Here is a 17,692-nt window from a genome sequence, read left to right on the forward strand (position 1 = left end):
AAAGAAATTTTGCTCACGACATCTACAGCAGAGATTAAACCAGCCAAGGTGTAGGAGTGGGGTTTTTCCCTCCCCTTTTCCGAAAAGCACATTCACCCTTTCCTGGGCCAAAAGCGTGGCCCTTTTCTACAGCCCAGTCTTTAGAACGGTTTCCTTGCTCATAACCTTGGCATTGGGGGACTCCATATGAAACAGGAAGAGCTGATGGGACTGCATTGTTACCTTTAAAGCCCTCGATGTGCTGGGTGTTAACTGAGCTAGCAGATAGCCTTGTTCCATGTTTTGGCCCAGTTCCACTCCTTGGAAGCAGCGGCTTGATTACAGTCGTTCTGGGATTTCCTCACTTCTAATTTACACACTGTAGACCTTCAGGTGTCACCACTGGGAAAGCTGTCCTTTCGTTTACAGAGTGGCTGGCCGGCAACATCTCTTCATCTGGTCTTTAAAAAAAAACCCAGACTATTTTGATTTAAATATTTGAAGGCTATTGTAAAAAGCAAAAAAAAAAAAAAGTGGAAATTAGGCCCAGAAAAATGTCCTTTGCTTCTGATGGACCTGCCCAAAGAAGATCTCTGTGCTGCTCGAAAGCTTCCACACCTCTACAAATGTTTGTGTTGCGCACCTGCGGGAAAGAAGCCACCTGTATCTTTTTGCTTCATCTGCTTAAGGGCGCAAATGGCAGCTCTTGGCCCACAGTTGTGAAGCTACTAAGTTGTGCTGATCTGGGATTTCAGGAAAAATGGTTCAGTATTACTAAAGAACACAGTTTTGTTGTGACGTTCGCCCAGCATGGCTTCCCCGGGCTCCTTTTTTGTAGGAGGCGCGAGACAACCGATCAAAGGTGATTTGCAATGTAACGCTGGTGTTCAGATGTTCTGTTTTTTTCCTCCTGGATGCACTGTCTACTCTTGGTACGCTATTTTCAAGAAAGAAGAAGGGAAAATCTGTGTGGGCTTCTGGGTGCTACACCACCAACAAAGGGTGGGGGGACTTAACCCTAACAACCAGAATTAAGTACTCAAAAGGTCAAGAAAAAATAAACAAACGTCCAAGGCCAAAGGTTATACAATCTAAAGATTATGTCAGTAGAAAATGTGTATATATTTATTACAGGATAAAATCTAATCCCACATATAACACATAGAAGGCCCTGCAAAAGCCTACCAAATTGACATGCTCATATAACACAATAAGACATAAAATCACATACTAAGACTCTGACCATACGCGTTTCGGCCATACAGCCTTCTTCAGTGGTCTAAGCAATCAACTATTTATGTATATTTTTTAGTCTGGAATGTGGACTGCTTAGTGGTTCTCAACCTTTTTTGCTCCATTCTCCAGAATATAATTTCCCCCTTCCCAGAATAGTCTAACAGTTACTAAAAACAAACCACAATTTTACAGATTGTAGCTAGCCTGATCTCGTCAGATCTCAGAAGCTAAGCAGGGTCAGCCCTGGTTAGTATTTGGATGGGAGACCACCACAGAATACTAGGGTTGCTGTGCAGAGGAAGGCACTGGCAAACCACCTCTGTTAGTCTCTTGCCATGAAAACCCCCCCAAAGGGGTCGCCATAAGTCGGCTGCGACTTGACAGCACTTTACATACATATACACAGACACACATAATCTACAGGACATCACACTTTGCTGAATAGTGGTCCCAGTTCCCCCGCTGGAACCCTAAAATCCCCCCAGGGGAGAATTCCCCCCTTGTTGAGAAGCCTTAGACCACTGAAGAAGGCTGTTCATTTTTTCTTGACCTTTTGGGTACTTAATTCAGCTCTTTATTATGTTTTCTTCTGATCATAATTGGTGTGGAAGAACTACAGGAGGCCCTATTACCTTATCGGAAGAACTCCAGGAGATCCTGTTACCCTATTACCAAATTAAACCTTTTAACTTCCTGGAATTGCACAGTTCTCTCTGTGCCCCAAGCCCTGTCAGAGGGGCAGCTTTGAGGAACCTTTATTTTCTTTGGCAGGGAGTTTTGTGTACAGCAGTTTCGCAAGAACTTCTGCAGAACGACGTTACGTTGTTTTCCTGAGCACATCATCTATTTCTAGCTTCACCTTGGTTGTGGTTCAGAAACTAAACAGTGGTTCTTCTCCCCTACCCCACCCTTTTGATAAAGACTCAAAAATGTGCCTTTTCATAACTTCACGTCAGAACCAGGCATAGTTGAAGTTAACATTTGCAATAAGCCTAGCCATGTAATTTTAATCCTGAGAAGACAAAGGCACCTACAGCTGAGTAACTGCTGGTGAAAATGGTTGACCTTTATTTTTTTTAAAAAAACACACTAAAAGCTCATTTATGGTTTTAAATGAAAATCATGCACTGACTAACTCGGTTGTTTTGAAGCAAAGTTGTCAAAATATAGCTTTGTTTTGGAAAACAAAATTCAAAACTTAAAAGAATAAAGACACTTTAAAAGAACACCTCGGATTAATTTCTTTCCTGTTTGCTCTCCATGTGCACAAACACACACGAAGCTGCCTTATACTGAATCAGACCATAGTTTACAACGAAGAAAATGAAAGAAGAGCGCTGCTGGCAAATAAAAACAGCAGCAGTTTTTAAAAATAAAAACCAGTCCCAGGAAAAGAGGTCATTTTTTTTTTTTTGCTTTAGGCCTAAAAAGTTATAAAAGTTGTGCGTCGTAAACATCTCTGGGGAAGGAGTTCCATATGCAGGGTGCCACCCCAGAAAAGGCCCCGTCTCCAGGTAATGCAGGGTTTGTGGTGGAATGTGCCATCAAGTCCCAGCTGACTTATGGTGACCCCTTAGGGTTTTCAAGGCAAGAGGTGTTCAGAGGTGGTTTGCCTTTCCCGTGACTGGCCCACAGTCGCTCAGCAAGCTTCACGCGAAGGAGTGGGGAATCAAACCCGGTTCTCCAGATTAGAGTCCGCCGCTCTTAACCACACCACCACGCTGGCTCTCTAACAAAGGTTTAGTGATGGCATTAAACTATAGTAGAGATGGGAGTTCGTGGCTAGCCCTAGTTTATGCTCTACAATCTGCCTTCCTAAAGGGCAGCCACACTGCCATTCCAAACAGAGTTCCACGCTTCTAAGATAATTGAAATCAATTGACATATAGGGTAGTAACTCTGCTAAGGACTGATCCTGCTGCCGTGGCCCTGAGCGAGCCAGCCCCGTTGCTCTAGGACTGTTCCAGGAGGCAGGAAGGAAGCTGTATAATCTGTCTGCACTTTTGTGTTTCAGTTTTAGCTGCTTTCAGTCCCCAGCAGGGAGAAAAGGGGGGTAGATATATTTAAATAAATACAAGTATACAGCAGTACATTTAAAAGCAGACAAACCTAGTAAAAATGAATACTAATCATGATGCATACCTATTCTCTCCAGGATCCGAGGAGCATGCCTATATTAGGTGCTGTGGAACACAGGCAGGATGGTGCTGCTGCAGTCGTCTTGTTTGAGGGATTTCTAGAGGCACCTGGTTGGCCGCTGTGTGAACAGACTGCTGGACTTGATGGGCCTCGGTCTGATCCAGCAGGGCTTTTCTAACATTATGTAAATATGGGGAAGGGTGTTGGGACAGGGGGCAGGATAAATGCTGCTGCAGTCGTCTTGTTTGGGGGCTTCCTGGAGGCACCTGGTTGGCTGCTGTGTGAACAGACTGCTGGACTTGATGGGCCTCGGTCTGATCCAGCAGGGCCTTTCTTATGTTCTTATGGAGGAAAGGGGTATTCATGGCTACTAGTAAAAATGGATATTAGTCATGATGCATACCTATTCTCTCAGGATCAGAGGAGCAGGCCTATTATCTTAGGTCCGTGTTGGCGAACCTATGGCACGGGTGCCACTTCCGGCACGCGTAGCCCTTTCTGCCGGCACGCACGGTTCCTCCAAGCCGCTGGCCTTTCCGGCTCTGACCCACCCCGGATGGGGGAGGCTGTAGCCCAGGGGTGGGGAACCTCCGACATCATTGGCGGTGGCCCCCGGACTCTCCCACAGAAGCTGCCGCCATTGCCGCCGCTGGAGCGTGCGTGGCCGGCCAGGTGGGTGGGAGAGCGGGGAACAGAAGCCGAGCGCTCACACTCGGCATGGCCGGCGGCTTCTCCGGCGCCCTCTGGGCCTGTGCGAGCCAAGGGGCATGGCTGGTTGGTGGGTGCGAAGGAGGCGCCCTCTGCCCCACCCTGCTCGCCTCTCACAAGCCTGCCGCCGCGCCCCACCGAGTGGCAAATCCAAGGCAAAACCTCCCATGCATAAATGGCCTCTTTCTTTTTCTGTCTCCCTCTGTCCTTTTCTTTCTCTCCCTTGCTCCATTTCTTTCTCCCTTTCTCTCTCTTTTTTTCTTTCTCTCCCTCCCTTCCTTCCCTTTCCCCCTCCCTTCCCTTCTTTCCTTCCTTCTTTCCCTCCAGCAGCTTCTCCGGCACCCTCTGGGTCTGTGCGGGCGGAGCGTCGTGCAGTCCTATTCCACCTTTGAAGTGCCCACAAGCTGTCCTCCAAACACCTTTCCATTTGTCTTAATATGTAAAGAGAAAACACTAAGGAACTAGTTGCCAATCTCCAGGTACTAGCTGGAGATCTGCTATTACAGGTGATCTCCAACCAATAGAGATCAGTTCCCCTGGAAAAAATTGCCACTTTGGCAATTGGACTCTATGGCACTGAAGTCCTTCCCCAAACCCCATCCTCCTCAGGCGCCACCCCAAAAACCTCCCACTCATGGTGAAGAGGAACTTGGCAACCCTAGCCTCTCCCTCTGGGCCCCCTCTGGGGGTGGTATTCAGGTTAAATTGCCGCATTGGCACTCGGCGATAAATAAGTGGGTTTTTGGTTGCAGTTTGGGCACTCGGTCTCTAAAAGGTTCGCCATCACTGTCTTAGGTGCTGTGGAACACAGGCAGTCGTCTTGTTTGGGGGCTTCCCGGAGGCAGCTGGTTGGCCGCTGTGTGAACAGACTGCTGGACTTGACAGACCTTGGTTTGATCCAGCAGGGCTTTTCTTATTAGAGGACAGGACTATCCATGGCTACTAGTCAAAATGAATACTAGTCATGATGCATACCTATTTTCTCCAGTCTCAGAGGACCTTGCCTGTCATATTAGGTGCTGTGGAACACAGGCAGGATGGTGCTGCTGCAGTCGTCTTGTTTGGGGGCTTCCCGGAGGCACTTGGTTGGCCACTGTGAGAACAGACTGCTGGACTTGATGGGCCTCGGTCTGATCCAGCAGGGCCTTTCTTATGGAGGAAAGGGGTATTCATGGCTACTAGTAAAAATGGATATTAGTCATGATGCATACCTATTCTCTCCAGGATCAGAGGAGCATGCCTATTATATTAGGTGCTGTGGATCACAGACAGGGCAATGCTGCTGCAGTCGTCTTGCTTGTGGGCTTCCTAGAGGCACCTGGTCGGCCGCTGTGTGAACAGACTGCTGGACTGGATGGGCCTGGGTCTGATCCAGCAGGGCTGTTCTTATGTTTTCTTATGTTCTGAACCTACCGCTTATATTCACGACGGATTCAATTTCTGCTTCCTCTTTTGTGTGTCATTTGTATTTCCCCTCGGTGTTTGACGCCGAAGAAGCCATATTTCTGTTTCATTGGCGAACCTGCCTGGTGTTTGCGCGCGGCGGTGGATTTATGTTGGGGGTGGGGAGTGTGTGTGTGTGTTAAGTGCCGCCAAGTCGCTTCCGACTCATGGCGACCCTATGAATGAAAGTCCTCCAAAATGTCCTGTCTTTGATAGCCTTGCTCAGATCTTGCAAACTGAGGGCCGTGGCTTCCTTTATTGACTCAATCCATCTCTTGTTGGGTCTTCCTCTTTTCCTGCTGCCTTCAACGTTTCCTAGCACGATTGTCTTTTCCAGTGACTCTTGTTGTCTCATGGCGTGACCAAAATACGACAGGTGGTGGGGAGACACAAGATAAAAATGGAAATAAGCCCCGCGGAAGCCTTTCGGCATCACGTTTCTGCGCGCGCGCAGTTGTTCCGGGCGTGCGCGGCGACCGGTTGCCCGGGTTACGCCCGCCGCATAAACTTCCGTTGCGTTTTCCCACCGACTTCCGGCGGCGCTCTCTCCGCTCCTCCCGACTCGATGTTCTGCGCGCGGCCCTCGCCTTTTCCGGCGGGAACGACGAAGCGCCGGCGATCCCTCGGCCTACTTCCGCCCGCGTCCGGGCGACATCCTGCGCTTCCGCCCGGCCCCCCTTCCGCCGCTCTCTGGGTCCCCCCGGCGCCGCGGCCGGGCCTTTCAGTTCCCCCTGGCGGCTCCTTCCCCCGCTCGCCCGCCCGCCATGCCCGGCTCCTCGGTGCCCCGGCGCGGCCCGGCCGCCGCCCCCGCCTCGCCGCCCCAGGTCTCGGTCTTCCCTTCCCCGCAGGAGCTGGGCTCGGCCTTGGCCCAGCTGGTGGGGCAGCGCGAGGCGCAGTCCGGGCCCGGCGGCCGCTTCTCGCTGGGCCTGTCCGGGGGCGGCCTGGTGCGGATCCTGGCCCAGGAGCTGCCCGCCGTGGCCGCCGCCCCGGCCCGCTGGCTCGTGGCCTTCGTGGACGAGCGCCGCGTCCCCCTGGAGGACCCCGAGAGCAACTACGGCGCCTACAAGGTGTGTGTGTGTGTGGTTTTTATTGGGGGGGGGCGTTGACAGGCGGACCCACGGGGGCGGACCGCGAGGGGGACTGAGCCGGGGAGGGGTCCGGGGGCCTGTTGCTCCCTCTGGGGCTGCTTTCTGGGAGGAATTCCCTCGGGAAATTTGTCCCTGCGGTGGACAAATGAACACACGAAGCTGCCTGCTACTGCATGAGTCCATCACAGTCAGGATTGTCTGCTCAGACCGGCAGCGGCTCTCCAGGGTCTCAGGCGGAGGTCTTTCCCATCACCTGCTTGCCTAGTCCTTTTAACTGGAGATACCGGGGATTGAACCTGGGACCTCCTGCATGCCAAGCAGATGCTCTACCGCTGAGCCATGCTTCCTCAAATACCCATGAAGCTTCCTAATACTGAATGAGACCCTTGGTCCGTCAAAGTCAGTATTGTCTGCTCAGACTGGCAGCGGCTCTCCAGGGTCTCAGGTAGAGGTCTTTCACATCACCTCCTTGCCCGGTCCCTTTAACTGGAGATGCTGGGGATTGAACCTGGGACCTTCTGCCCGCCAAGCAGATGCTCTACCCCTGAGCCGCAGTTCCTTTAATAGAGGCTTAATGTGTGGAAATGGGCAGGTGAAGCTTTTCTGTGTGTGTGTGTGTGTGTGTATAAAGTGCTGTCAAGTTGCAGCCAACTTATGGTGACCCAGTAGGGTTTTCAAGGCAAGAGACGAACAGAGGTGGTTTGCCATGGCCTTACTCTGCATAGCGATGGAAGTCAGTAATGTCACCTGGTAAATAACATCCTATTAAGCCTGTGTTAATGGGGCAGAGCGCTTTCCCTCCAGGCTGTTGGCCACCCTAACAGGAAGTGACCCTGACTAGGCATCATTACTTAAGAATGTAAGAAAGATTTGCAGAGTCAGACCAAGTCCCACCCATGAATGCATGAAGCTACCTTATACTGAATCAGACCGCTGGTCCATCAAAGTCAGTATTGTCTACTCAGACTGGCAGCGGCTCTCCAGGGTCTCAGGTAGAGGTCTTTCACATCACCTCCTTGCCCGGTCCCTTTAACTGGAGATGCTGGGGATTGAACCTGGGACCTTCTGCCCGCCAAGCAGATGCTCTACCACTGAGCCACAGTCCTTCCCCCTGTGTAAACCACTTGTGAGTTCTTCAGAGGAAGGGCAAGGTGTATATAACATAATGTTTTTCAGAATCCAAGCACTTGCTCAAGCTCTTCGCAGAGGCAAAAAGCCTCATAAAATACCTCTCCCTTTATTCTGGCATGGAAATCCCATTGCTTTTTATAAACAAACTAGCAAACGTAGACAGAACCTGGGACCTTCTGCATGCCAAGCAGATGCTCTACCACTGAGCCTTTCACGTGGTCACATGAAGCTGCCTTCTACTGAATCAGACCTTCGGTCCATCAAAGTCAGTATCGTCTACCCAGACAGGCAGCAGCTCTCCAGGGTCTCAGGCTGAGGTCTTTCACCTCACCTACTTGCCTGGTCCCTTTAACTGGAGATGCCAGGGATTGAACCTGGGACCTTCTGCATGCCAAGAAGATGCTCTACCACTGAGCTACCTCCCTTCCCCAAAGTATGAAGCTGCCTTATGCTGAATCATACCCTGGGTCCATCAAAGTCAGTATCGTCTACTCAGACAGGCAGCGGCTCTCCAGGGACTCAGGCAGAGGTCTTTCACATCACCTACTTGCCCTAGTCCCTTTAAGTGGAGATGCCGGGGATTGAACCTGGGACCTTCTGCATATCAAGTGGATGCTCTACCATTGAGCCACAGCCCCTCCCCTAAAATACAGTTAGAATTGAACATATGAAGCTGCTTTATACTGAGTCAGACCCTTGGTCCATCAAAGTCAGTATTGTCTATTCCAGTGGTTCCCAACCTTTTTTGACCAGGGACCACTAGGACTTTTTTGTTCGGTGCAGGGACCCCAAGGTTCAAAATAAAAATTCCGATAATTTGAAAATAAACTTTAATCATAACTGTTAGTTAAACATTAAACTTAGAATACTATTTGAATATATTTTTATAATAGAGAACTTTTAATTGAAAATATTAATCTATTATGGGTTTATAACTTTGTTTCGTGGACCTTAATTTTGTTCTTGCGGACCCCTGGGGTCCACGGACCCCCGGTTGGGAACCAGTGGTCTATTCAGATGGGCAGCGGCTCTCCAGGGTCTCAGGAAGAGGTCTTTTCACATCATCTACCTGCCTAGTCCCTTTAACTGGAAATGCCGGGGATTGAACCTGGGACCTTCTGCATACCAAGCAGATGCGCTACAAACTGAGCCACAGCTAAGGATAATCAGACCCCTATACACACATTACCATGAACCAATTGTGTGGTTTCCAATTGCGCGTTGAGCAATTCAGTGCACACACAGCTGATTGTACGGTTTGCGTGTGACAGCAGAAGCGCATGCCTAGGGTTGCTAACTCTGGGTTGGAAAATACCTGGAGATTTTGGGGGTGGAGCCTGAGGAGAGCGGGGTTTGGAGAGGGGAGGGACTTCAATACCATATAGTCCAATTGGCAAAGCATCCATTTTCTCCAGGGGAACTGATTTCTATCAGTTGGAGATCAGTTGTAATAGCGGGAGATCGCCAGCTAGTGCCTGGAGGATGGCAACCCATACGCACACAGATGCTTGTAAGAGAGCTTTCCAGACATTATGATAATTCACCAGGAAGTGCATCGGCGGCGTTTAGCAGGAAGGAGCATTGCCTGCAGTCCTTTTGATATGCAAAGTCAGTGTGTTGCATAAACATTGGAATTGCTCAAACAGGTAAACTCACTGCTGGGGTTTTCCTGGTTTATGATCACATATGTTGAGGCCACCACACCACAGTGGATGAAGACTGAGTTCAGGCCTCTGCAGACCTCTGTGCTTCTCCCGATGGCTCTTGGGAGCCAAGTTTCTCTTGCACAGTTCCTCAGGTTAGAGAATTTTCATCAGTGTGCCAAGGGAACACCTCTCATGGTATCTCTGGTGCAATTTCCCAGGCCTGCTAGTTTAAAGTCTTCTGTAAATGTTTACAACTGTAACTTTGTTTGGTAGGGAAAGCTAAAGAGACTGTCAAAGGCATCATCATGGATCAGTTATTTAGTGGCGGTTACCAGCATGGTGTAGTGGTTAAGAGCGATGGTTTGGAGCGGTGGACTCTGATCTGGAGAACCGGGTTAGATTCCCCACTCCTTCACATGAGCAGTGGAGGCTAATCTGGTGAACTGGATTTGTTTCCCCACTCCTCCACATGAAGCCTGCTTGGTGTCCTTGGGCTAGTCACACTCTCTCGGCCCCACCTACCTCACAGGGTGTCTTTGTGGGGAGGGGAAGGGAAGGTGATTGTAAGCCGGTTTGATTCTTCCTTAAGTGGTAGAGAAAGTTGGCATATAAAAACCAGCTTTTCTTCTTCTCTATTTCAGACTTACCTCTTCTCTAAAATCGCCATACCCGAGGACCAAATTGTCGTGATCAACCCGTCGTTACCTGTGGAAGAGGCAGCCGTGGATTATGCGGCGAAGCTGAAAGAGGTATGGCTGGAAGGTGTGCGTGAGCATGTGTGGTAGGGCGGTCTCTTGTCGGCATTCCAGGCCTTATCTGCTGACAATCGATGGGCTACTGGGCATTAGCTCGGACGAGGAAGGTTAATTCCGAATCCTTGCTGGGTGCCCTTCCCAAACACATCTTACAGTTTGACGTGGTGGGAAAAGTCTGAGCCCAGTTTTTGGTTTTTCAGTCATATGCAAAGATGTTTGGGATTGAAACCAGCTGGGTGTCCTTGGGCCAGTCACAGTTCTCTCCGAACTCTCTCAGCCCCACCTCCCTCACAGGGTGTCTGTTGTGGGGAGAGGAAGGGGAGTGTAAGCAGGTTTGATTCTTCCTTAAGCAGTAGAGAAAGTTGGCATATAAAAACCAACTCCTCCTTCTTCCTGGCAAGCGGCAGCACCGCTGTAGATGGTCTTAGCACTCCCGTTGGACAGCCGGTGGGTTGTGGCTTCTGCTGGGTTTGTTGGCTTTGGGGGAAATGTTGGCCAAGCAAGGCCATCCCTGCGGTAATCTCTTGAACGGCTAGCATCCCCCTCCCTTGACACACTGACGGTTCTGGCATTGCTCTGGCAGGCCTTTCAGGGTGAAGATATGCCTGTGTTTGACCTCTTGATCTTGGGAGTCGGGCCGGATGGACACACCTGCTCTCTCTTTCCGGATCATCCCCTCTTACAGGTGAGCCAGGGTGAGGGTTGGAGGTGAGCCTGGGGGTCGTGCTTTGATCCAGGTAACTAGAGTTCAATGTTCCAAGCAGATGAACGGAATGAGATTAAGGTTTGCGGGTATCTCGCTCTCACCCTGAGATAACCTGCGCTTTTAAAAGAGGGGGTTTCACCAACACACAGCACAGGACTGGGCCGCTGGGAGTACATTCACGTGTGTGCTGAGGCCTACAATGGCTCCCAGTTTTTTTCAGAACATAAATCAAAGCTCTGGTTTGTAACCTTCCGATCCCTAAACAGCCTTGATCCACCTTATCTTAAAGAAAGCGGCCCCCTGTGTGAACAACTTCCCTGTGCCCTTGGGTCATGTGAAAGGGCTCTCCTTGGTGTAGTATCTCTGTTGGGAGCAGGGCCTTTTCTGTGGTGGCACCGTCATTAGCTTCCTCTCCAACATGCTTCTGGAAAGAATCGTGAATTCAGGTAATTAATGTACTGTGCCAGCAAGTCCTTGGCCAGCGTGGTGTAGTGGTTAAGAGCGATGGTTTGGAGCGGTGGACTCTAATCGGGAGAACCCGGTTCGATTCCCCACTCCTCCACATGAGCGGCGGAGGCTGATCTGGTGAACTGGGTTTGTTTCCCCACTCCTCCACATGAAGCCTTCTGAGTGACCTTGGGTTAGTCACACTCCCTCAGCCTCACCTACCTCTCAGGGTGTCTGTTGTGGGGAGGGGAAGGTGATTGTAAGCCTGTTTGATTCTTCCTTAAGAGGTAGAGAAAGTCGGCATATAAAAACCAACTCTTCTTCTTCTTCATGGTCACTCCTGTCACCGTTGGCATCTAGGGAACTAACAGTGTAGCCCAGTGCAGACTTACTCCAGTCTGAGTCCAGTGAAATCAGTTGACTTTGCTGGATTTCATAGGATTACACTGCAAGATTTCTATAGTCCAGGGCGCAAAGAGGCCCTCCGTCCACTAGGGGGAGCTGTAGAACCCCGGGCACACTGATGGATGGGATCAAAGTATTTCTGCCAGATGCTGACCAGATGTTTGCTCTTACCCTCTTTCCCCTTGCACCTTCCGACTTGCCTTCTCCATCCCTCCCTCTCTTCCATTAATCAGCAACCCTTGCTGTGATGTCTCCCTCCTCTAAGGTGGAAAATTTGGGGTGGCTGATTTTTTTTTTTTTTTTGGAAAAAAGCCGGCAGCTGATTTAAAGACTGGTTGACTAACCATGTGTTTCTTAACCAGTTAATAAATTACATTAAATAAGTTTTGCATGATGCTTAGATTCCAGTAAAGGTGTCCTTTTGAAGGAAGGAGGTGTAAGATTTGCCCAATAAAAAGTCAGCGAAGTTGCCATTGTTAGAAGGAAACACACGTGAAGCCACATGAAGCTGCCTTGGTCCATCGAAGTTAGTATTGTCTACTCAGATCGGCAGTGGCTATCCAGGGTCTCAGGCAGGGGTCTTTCACATCACCTACCTGCCTAGTCCCTTTGACTGGAGATGCCGGGGATTGAACCTGGGACCTTCTGCATATCAAGCAAATGCTGTACCGCTGAGCCACAGCCCCTTCCCCTTAATGTTTTCCTCTTCCTTCCCTATTGTAGTCGCACGCCAGAACCCGAAATAGCCGTAAAGGCCAAACAACTGCCTTTAAATCACAGTCCAACACATTAAATAAAACGGGCTCCTCCTTATCAGTTGATCAGCTAAAGCTTTAGTTGAGTAAACTGCCAGTTAAATTGATTGACGCTTGCTGTCTTAGTGGTGGTGTGTGCATGCACTAGTATTTGGAATTTGAGAGCCGGAGTGGTGTAGTGGTTAGGGGTGGTGGACTCTAATCTGGTGAACCGGATTTGATTCCCCACTTGTCCACATGAGCGGCAGACTCTAGTCTGGAGAACTTGGTTCGATTCCCTGCTCCTCCACAAGCGGTGGACTCTAATCTGGAGATCCTATTACCAAATTAAACCTTTTAACGTAACAGGTTTGATTCCCCACTCCTCCACATGAAGCCAACTGGGTGACCTTGGGCCAGTCACAGTCTCTCTGAACTCTCTCAGCCTCACCTACCTCACAAGGCGTCTGTTGTGGGGAGAGGAAGGGAAGGAAATTATAAGCTGCTTTGATTCTCCTTAAAAGGTAGAAAAAATCAGCATATAAAAACCAACTCTTCTTCTTTTTCTTAAAAAAAGAAATCCCATTAAAAGACACGTGGCTCTTTTCCAGCCCTGTGAACTTTGTTGAGAATGGGAAAATGGGAAGTTAAAATTGCTTTTAACTTTATGTATTTCAATCCTTGCAAGAGAAACAGTTACAAAAGCTGCCGAGGCGTGTGTTGAAAGGGAACTGTGTTTTGAAACACTTCCTGTGTTCTTTGCAAAGCACAACACATCTTCTGAGGACCAGAAGCATCAAAATGGTTAAGTGCCAAATATGCATGTCCCTGAGATGGGCACGCACCAGCCTTCAGCTCTGAGGTGCACAGACCACCTGGGATTTTTATTTTCCCCATTCTGATTAGCTGCATGTCTGCATTACAGCTTACTGTCCTGTGGCTTCAGACAAGTGAAGCTGGTGGAATGGCGAGAGATCACTCCCCTTTAATTCATAGAATCCTAAAATCATAGTGTTGGAAGGGACCACCAGGGTCATCTAGTCCAACCCCCTGCACAGTGCAGGAAATTCACACCTCCCCCCACACCTCCCAACAACGAAACCCTACTCCATGCCCAGAAGATGGCAAAAAAAAGCCCCTCCAGGACCCCTAGCCAATCTGGCCTGGAGGAAAATTGCTTCCTGACCCCAAGGTGGCAATCGGCATTACCCTGGGCGTGTAAGAAAGGGTCACAAGAGCCAAACACTGATGCAAACCTTCCTGCCCTCCCTCTCGTGATCTGCCTAAGTTCACAGAATCAGCATTGCTGACATATGGCCATCTAGCCTCTGCTTAAGAACTTTTCCAAAGAAGGAGAGCCCACCACCTCCCAAGGGAGCCTGTTTCACTGAGGAACCGCTCTGTTAGAAAAATTTTCCTGTCTAGATGGAAACTCTTTTGATTTAATTTCAACCCGTTGGTACTCGTCCGACCTTCTGGGGCAACAGAAAACAACTTGGCACCATCCTCTACGTGACAGCCCTTCAAGTAACTGGATGTCTGTCATGCTTTATCCCTGAAAGCTTAAGAGTGCCAGGGATGCAAAGAGCCTCATTGGCTCAGTGCAGTTTTCCAGAAACCTCCCTTGCACGCATGCACGTGCGTGCACCCTCGCCCCCTTGTGATATAAAAGTGCACCGAGATCGCCAAAATGTGTGGAAATAGTTCCCTGAATATTTTAATATTCCCAAGCCTTGTTCCGTGTCGAGTTTATTTGGCGTCTTTACTTCAGTTGAGGTCCACCGTCCTCGCTGAGACGCCAAGGCAGATTGTGCGAGTTAAAACAATGCAACGAGAACCATAGAGAACACACAGCCAGCTGTGAGTGGGAGAGAACTGGAGGGCAGCACACTTAGAAAGTGAATTGCACGTTCCAATAATGAAATAGAGGTGAACAGCCCAGCTGGCAAACCATGCAATCAGCAGTGCTTAGGAGGATAAAACCAGAGGAAGAGAGGGAGCGCTTTATGTTGCCCTGCCCTGGAGGGAAGGCTAGGATCAGTATGCTGACAGATTCATACATGCCGTTTAAAGGGAATTTGTTCACTCCTGCATGTCCAGATTCCTGCTTCTTTCTTACCCTACCTACTCAACTCCGCTGCAAACTTAATCCACGCCACAAAGGCCCTGCATCGTTTCTGGCCAAAGGCATTAACTTGGGCTTTTTGCATTGGAAAAAAAAAACATGCACGTGGTTGTCTTTTTAAGACCCTGAGAGCGAACGAGATCCGGTCGCCTACAGTATAAACCTTGATGCACGAACGGAATGGAAACTCCTGTATGGGGGCTTGGGAGGATCAGTCCCTAGGTAGGACCTCGATGCCGCTGTGCCAGGCAGACACTCCCCCCCCAATCGGCCGACCTTCCTACCCTTTCGTGACCTCTTTCCCCCGGCAGGAGCGGGAGAAGATCGTGGCCGCCATCAGCGATTCTCCAAAGCCGCCCCCTGAGCGGATCACGCTGACCCTGCCGGTCCTGAATGCAGCCCGGAGCGTGGTGTTCGTCGTCACTGGGGACAGCAAGGCTGCTGTGATAAAGGTAAATGCCAGAAACCCTCAGATAATATTTTACATTGCTGGGCTGGACCATCTTGCTTAAGAGTTAAAGTGGATCTTTGACTATGTATACATGACCCTCCTGGGTTCACAAGGTTGGAAGAGACCACAAGGGCCATCCAGTCCAACCCCGCCATGCAGGATCCCACAATCAAAGTACTCCCAACAGATGGCCATCCAGCCTCTGCTTAAAGACCTCCAAAGACGGGGACTCCACCACCCTCCAAGGCAGCGCATTCCACTGTCGAACAGCCCTCACGGTCAGGAAGTTCTTCCTAATGTTTAGGTGGAATCGCTTTTCTCTTAGTTTAAATCCATTACTCCGTGTCCTAGTCTCTGGAGCAACAGAGAACAAGCTAGTTCCCTCATTAACATGGCATCCCTTCAAATATTTAAACATGGCTATCATGTCACCCCTTAACCTTCTCTTCTCCAGACTAAACAAACCCAGCTCCTTAAGTCTCTCCTCATAGGCCATAGATTCCAGACCTTTGACCATTCTGGTTGCCCTCCTCTGGACACGCTCCAGCTTGTCAACATCCTTCTTAAATTGTGGAGCCCAAAAAGGTTGCTCCTTTTAGAGAGACCAAGAAAGGGGCAGATTCCCTTGCTCAACATAAAATCAAGGGTAGGATTCACTGGAGTGTTTCTGTGAGTGGAAGGTTTCCGCTGATGAGCACACTTTTCTCACCTCTTCCCTCTTCTCACCACCTCACCTCTTCCCAAATGCTCCCTAAAATGCCACCCCAAGAAATGGACAAATTTGTCCTCCATGTGCAGAAGTCCTTCCATCTGCAGAAACTCCCTGGTGCATCCAATCTAGAGGGATGACAGTGCTGTGTGATGTGGTGATGGCCGCCAACTTGGAAGGCTTGAAGAGGGGAGTGGATATGTTCATGGAGGAGAGGGCTATTCATGGCTACTAGTCAAAATGGCTACTAGTCATGATGCATACCTGTTCTCTCCAGGATCAGAAGAGCATGTTGAATACATTAGGTGCTGTGGAACACAGGCAGGATGGTGCTGCTGTTGTCTTGTTTTGGGCTTCCTAGAGGCACCTGTTTGGCCACTGTGTGAACTGACTGCTGAATTTGATGGACCTTGGTCTGATCCAGCAGGGCTTTCCCTATGTTCTTATGGAGGATAGGGCAATCAATGGCTACTAGTTAAAATGGATACTAGTCATGATGCATCCATATTTTCTCCAAGATCAGAGGAGCATGCCTATTATATTAGGTGCTGTGGAACACAGGCAGGACAATGCTGCTGCAGTCATCTTGTTTGTGGGCTTCCTAGAGGCACCTACCTGGGTGGCCACTTTGTGAACACACTGCTGGACTTGGAAGGCTTTAAGAGGGGAGTGGACATGTTCATGGAGGAGAGGGCTATCCATGGCTACTAGTCAAAATGGATACTAGTAATGATGTATACCTACTCTCTCCAGGATCAGAGGAGCACACCTAATATATTAGGTGCTGTAGAACACAGGCAGGATAATGCTGCTGCAGTCGTCTTGTTTCTGGGCTTCCTAGGGGCCCCTGGTTGGCCCCTGTGTGAACAGACTGCTGGACTTGATGGGCCTGGGTCTGATCCAGCAGGACGTTTCTAACGTTATGTAAATATGGGGAAGGGTGTTGGGACCGGGGGTGGGGGGACTTCAGAAATTCCTCCCGTATTTTGAGTACAGTATGCAAATTGTTGACTTTTAAGGGACGGGGTCCTAACCTTCTGTTTCTCGGGGCAGCGCATCCTGGAAGGCAACGAGGAGAACCCCCTGCCGGCTGCCCTGGTCCAGCCTCACACCGGGAAGCTGTACTGGTTTTTGGATGAGCCAGCTGCGAAGGAGTTGACTATTCCCTTTGAGAAGCACTCCATCTTGTAGGAGCTCACGTTCCGCCACCTTCTGGGTCGGGGGGAGTCCACCACGCGCGGGTTGCGGGTAGAGCCCGGCCCGTTAACATTCCAGGTCACAGTCTCCACGTCTGGTCGTAGCGCTAAGGAGTGGCACTAAACTAACACTGTTTTCTTCTTCTCTCTCTCTTTCTCTCTCTTTAATTTTGAGAAGTGGTACGTTTGTGGAGCACTGTGTTTTAACAAATACGATAATTTCTTTCGCCGGGACAAAGTGTGTTCCGGGAACACTTGCGTTCAGCTGCTAGTAGTCACGGGAATCGCAGGGAACGGCGTTACAGTCTTTTATCATGTGAACGGTCTAATGTGGTGTCAAGTGAATGCACAATTAAAGATGTAAATTGCAACCATTTGGCGCTGTGTTTTTCCCTCTTTCTTCGGCGTTCAGCTTTTCTTTAAATGCTAAATAGTGCAAAGAAGAAGCAAAAGAAGAAGAGCTGTTTTTATATGCCGACTTTCTCTACCACTTAAGGCAGAATCAGACCAGTTTACAATCTGTGACTAGCCCAAGGTCACACAGCTGGCTTCATGTGGAGAAGTGGGGAAACCAACCCGGTTCACCAGATTTGAGGTCGCTGCTCATGTGGAGGAGTGGGGAATCAAACTGGTTTTCCAGATCAGAGTCCACTGCTCCAAACCACTGCACCATGCTGTCTCTCATGACTTGGATTAATATGAGCATCACACTTTATTTTTTTAATATTCTATTTTTTATTATATAATAGATATAAAGCGTTACAGAAACATAGAAAATCTAACAAGAATACAAA

General features: G+C 49.4%; 1 protein-coding gene across 1 annotated transcript; it reads left to right on the forward strand.

Annotated features, from left to right (window-relative positions):
* The first annotated feature begins 6,268 nt into the window (after window positions 1–6,268).
* Window positions 6,269–17,269, forward strand: PGLS (6-phosphogluconolactonase). Its single transcript, XM_056857967.1, has 5 exons — window positions 6,269–6,572; window positions 10,012–10,119; window positions 10,709–10,810; window positions 14,854–14,994; window positions 16,756–17,269. The coding sequence occupies exons 1-5, from the start codon at window positions 6,270–6,272 to the stop codon at window positions 16,891–16,893; spliced, it is 792 nt and encodes a 263-aa protein (XP_056713945.1). The 5' UTR covers window position 6,269; the 3' UTR covers window positions 16,894–17,269.
* The last annotated feature ends 423 nt before the right edge of the window (window positions 17,270–17,692 follow it).

This window comes from Euleptes europaea, chromosome 1 (genome assembly GCF_029931775.1).
Source record: "Euleptes europaea isolate rEulEur1 chromosome 1, rEulEur1.hap1, whole genome shotgun sequence".
Classification (NCBI taxonomy): Eukaryota; Metazoa; Chordata; class Lepidosauria; order Squamata; family Sphaerodactylidae; genus Euleptes; species Euleptes europaea.

What these genes read in the sequence shown, in the direction of transcription:
- PGLS (XM_056857967.1), top strand. Translation starts at nt 6,270, where the DNA reads ATGCCCGGCTCCTCGGTGCCCCGGCGCGGCCCGGCCGCCGCCCCCGCC. An exon ending in GCAACTACGGCGCCTACAAG is followed by an intron (nt 6,573 to 10,011) that starts GTGTGTGTGTGT and finishes TCTCTATTTCAG; the next exon opens with ACTTACCTCTTCTCTAAAAT. An exon ending in ATGCGGCGAAGCTGAAAGAG is followed by an intron (nt 10,120 to 10,708) that starts GTATGGCTGGAA and finishes TTGCTCTGGCAG; the next exon opens with GCCTTTCAGGGTGAAGATAT.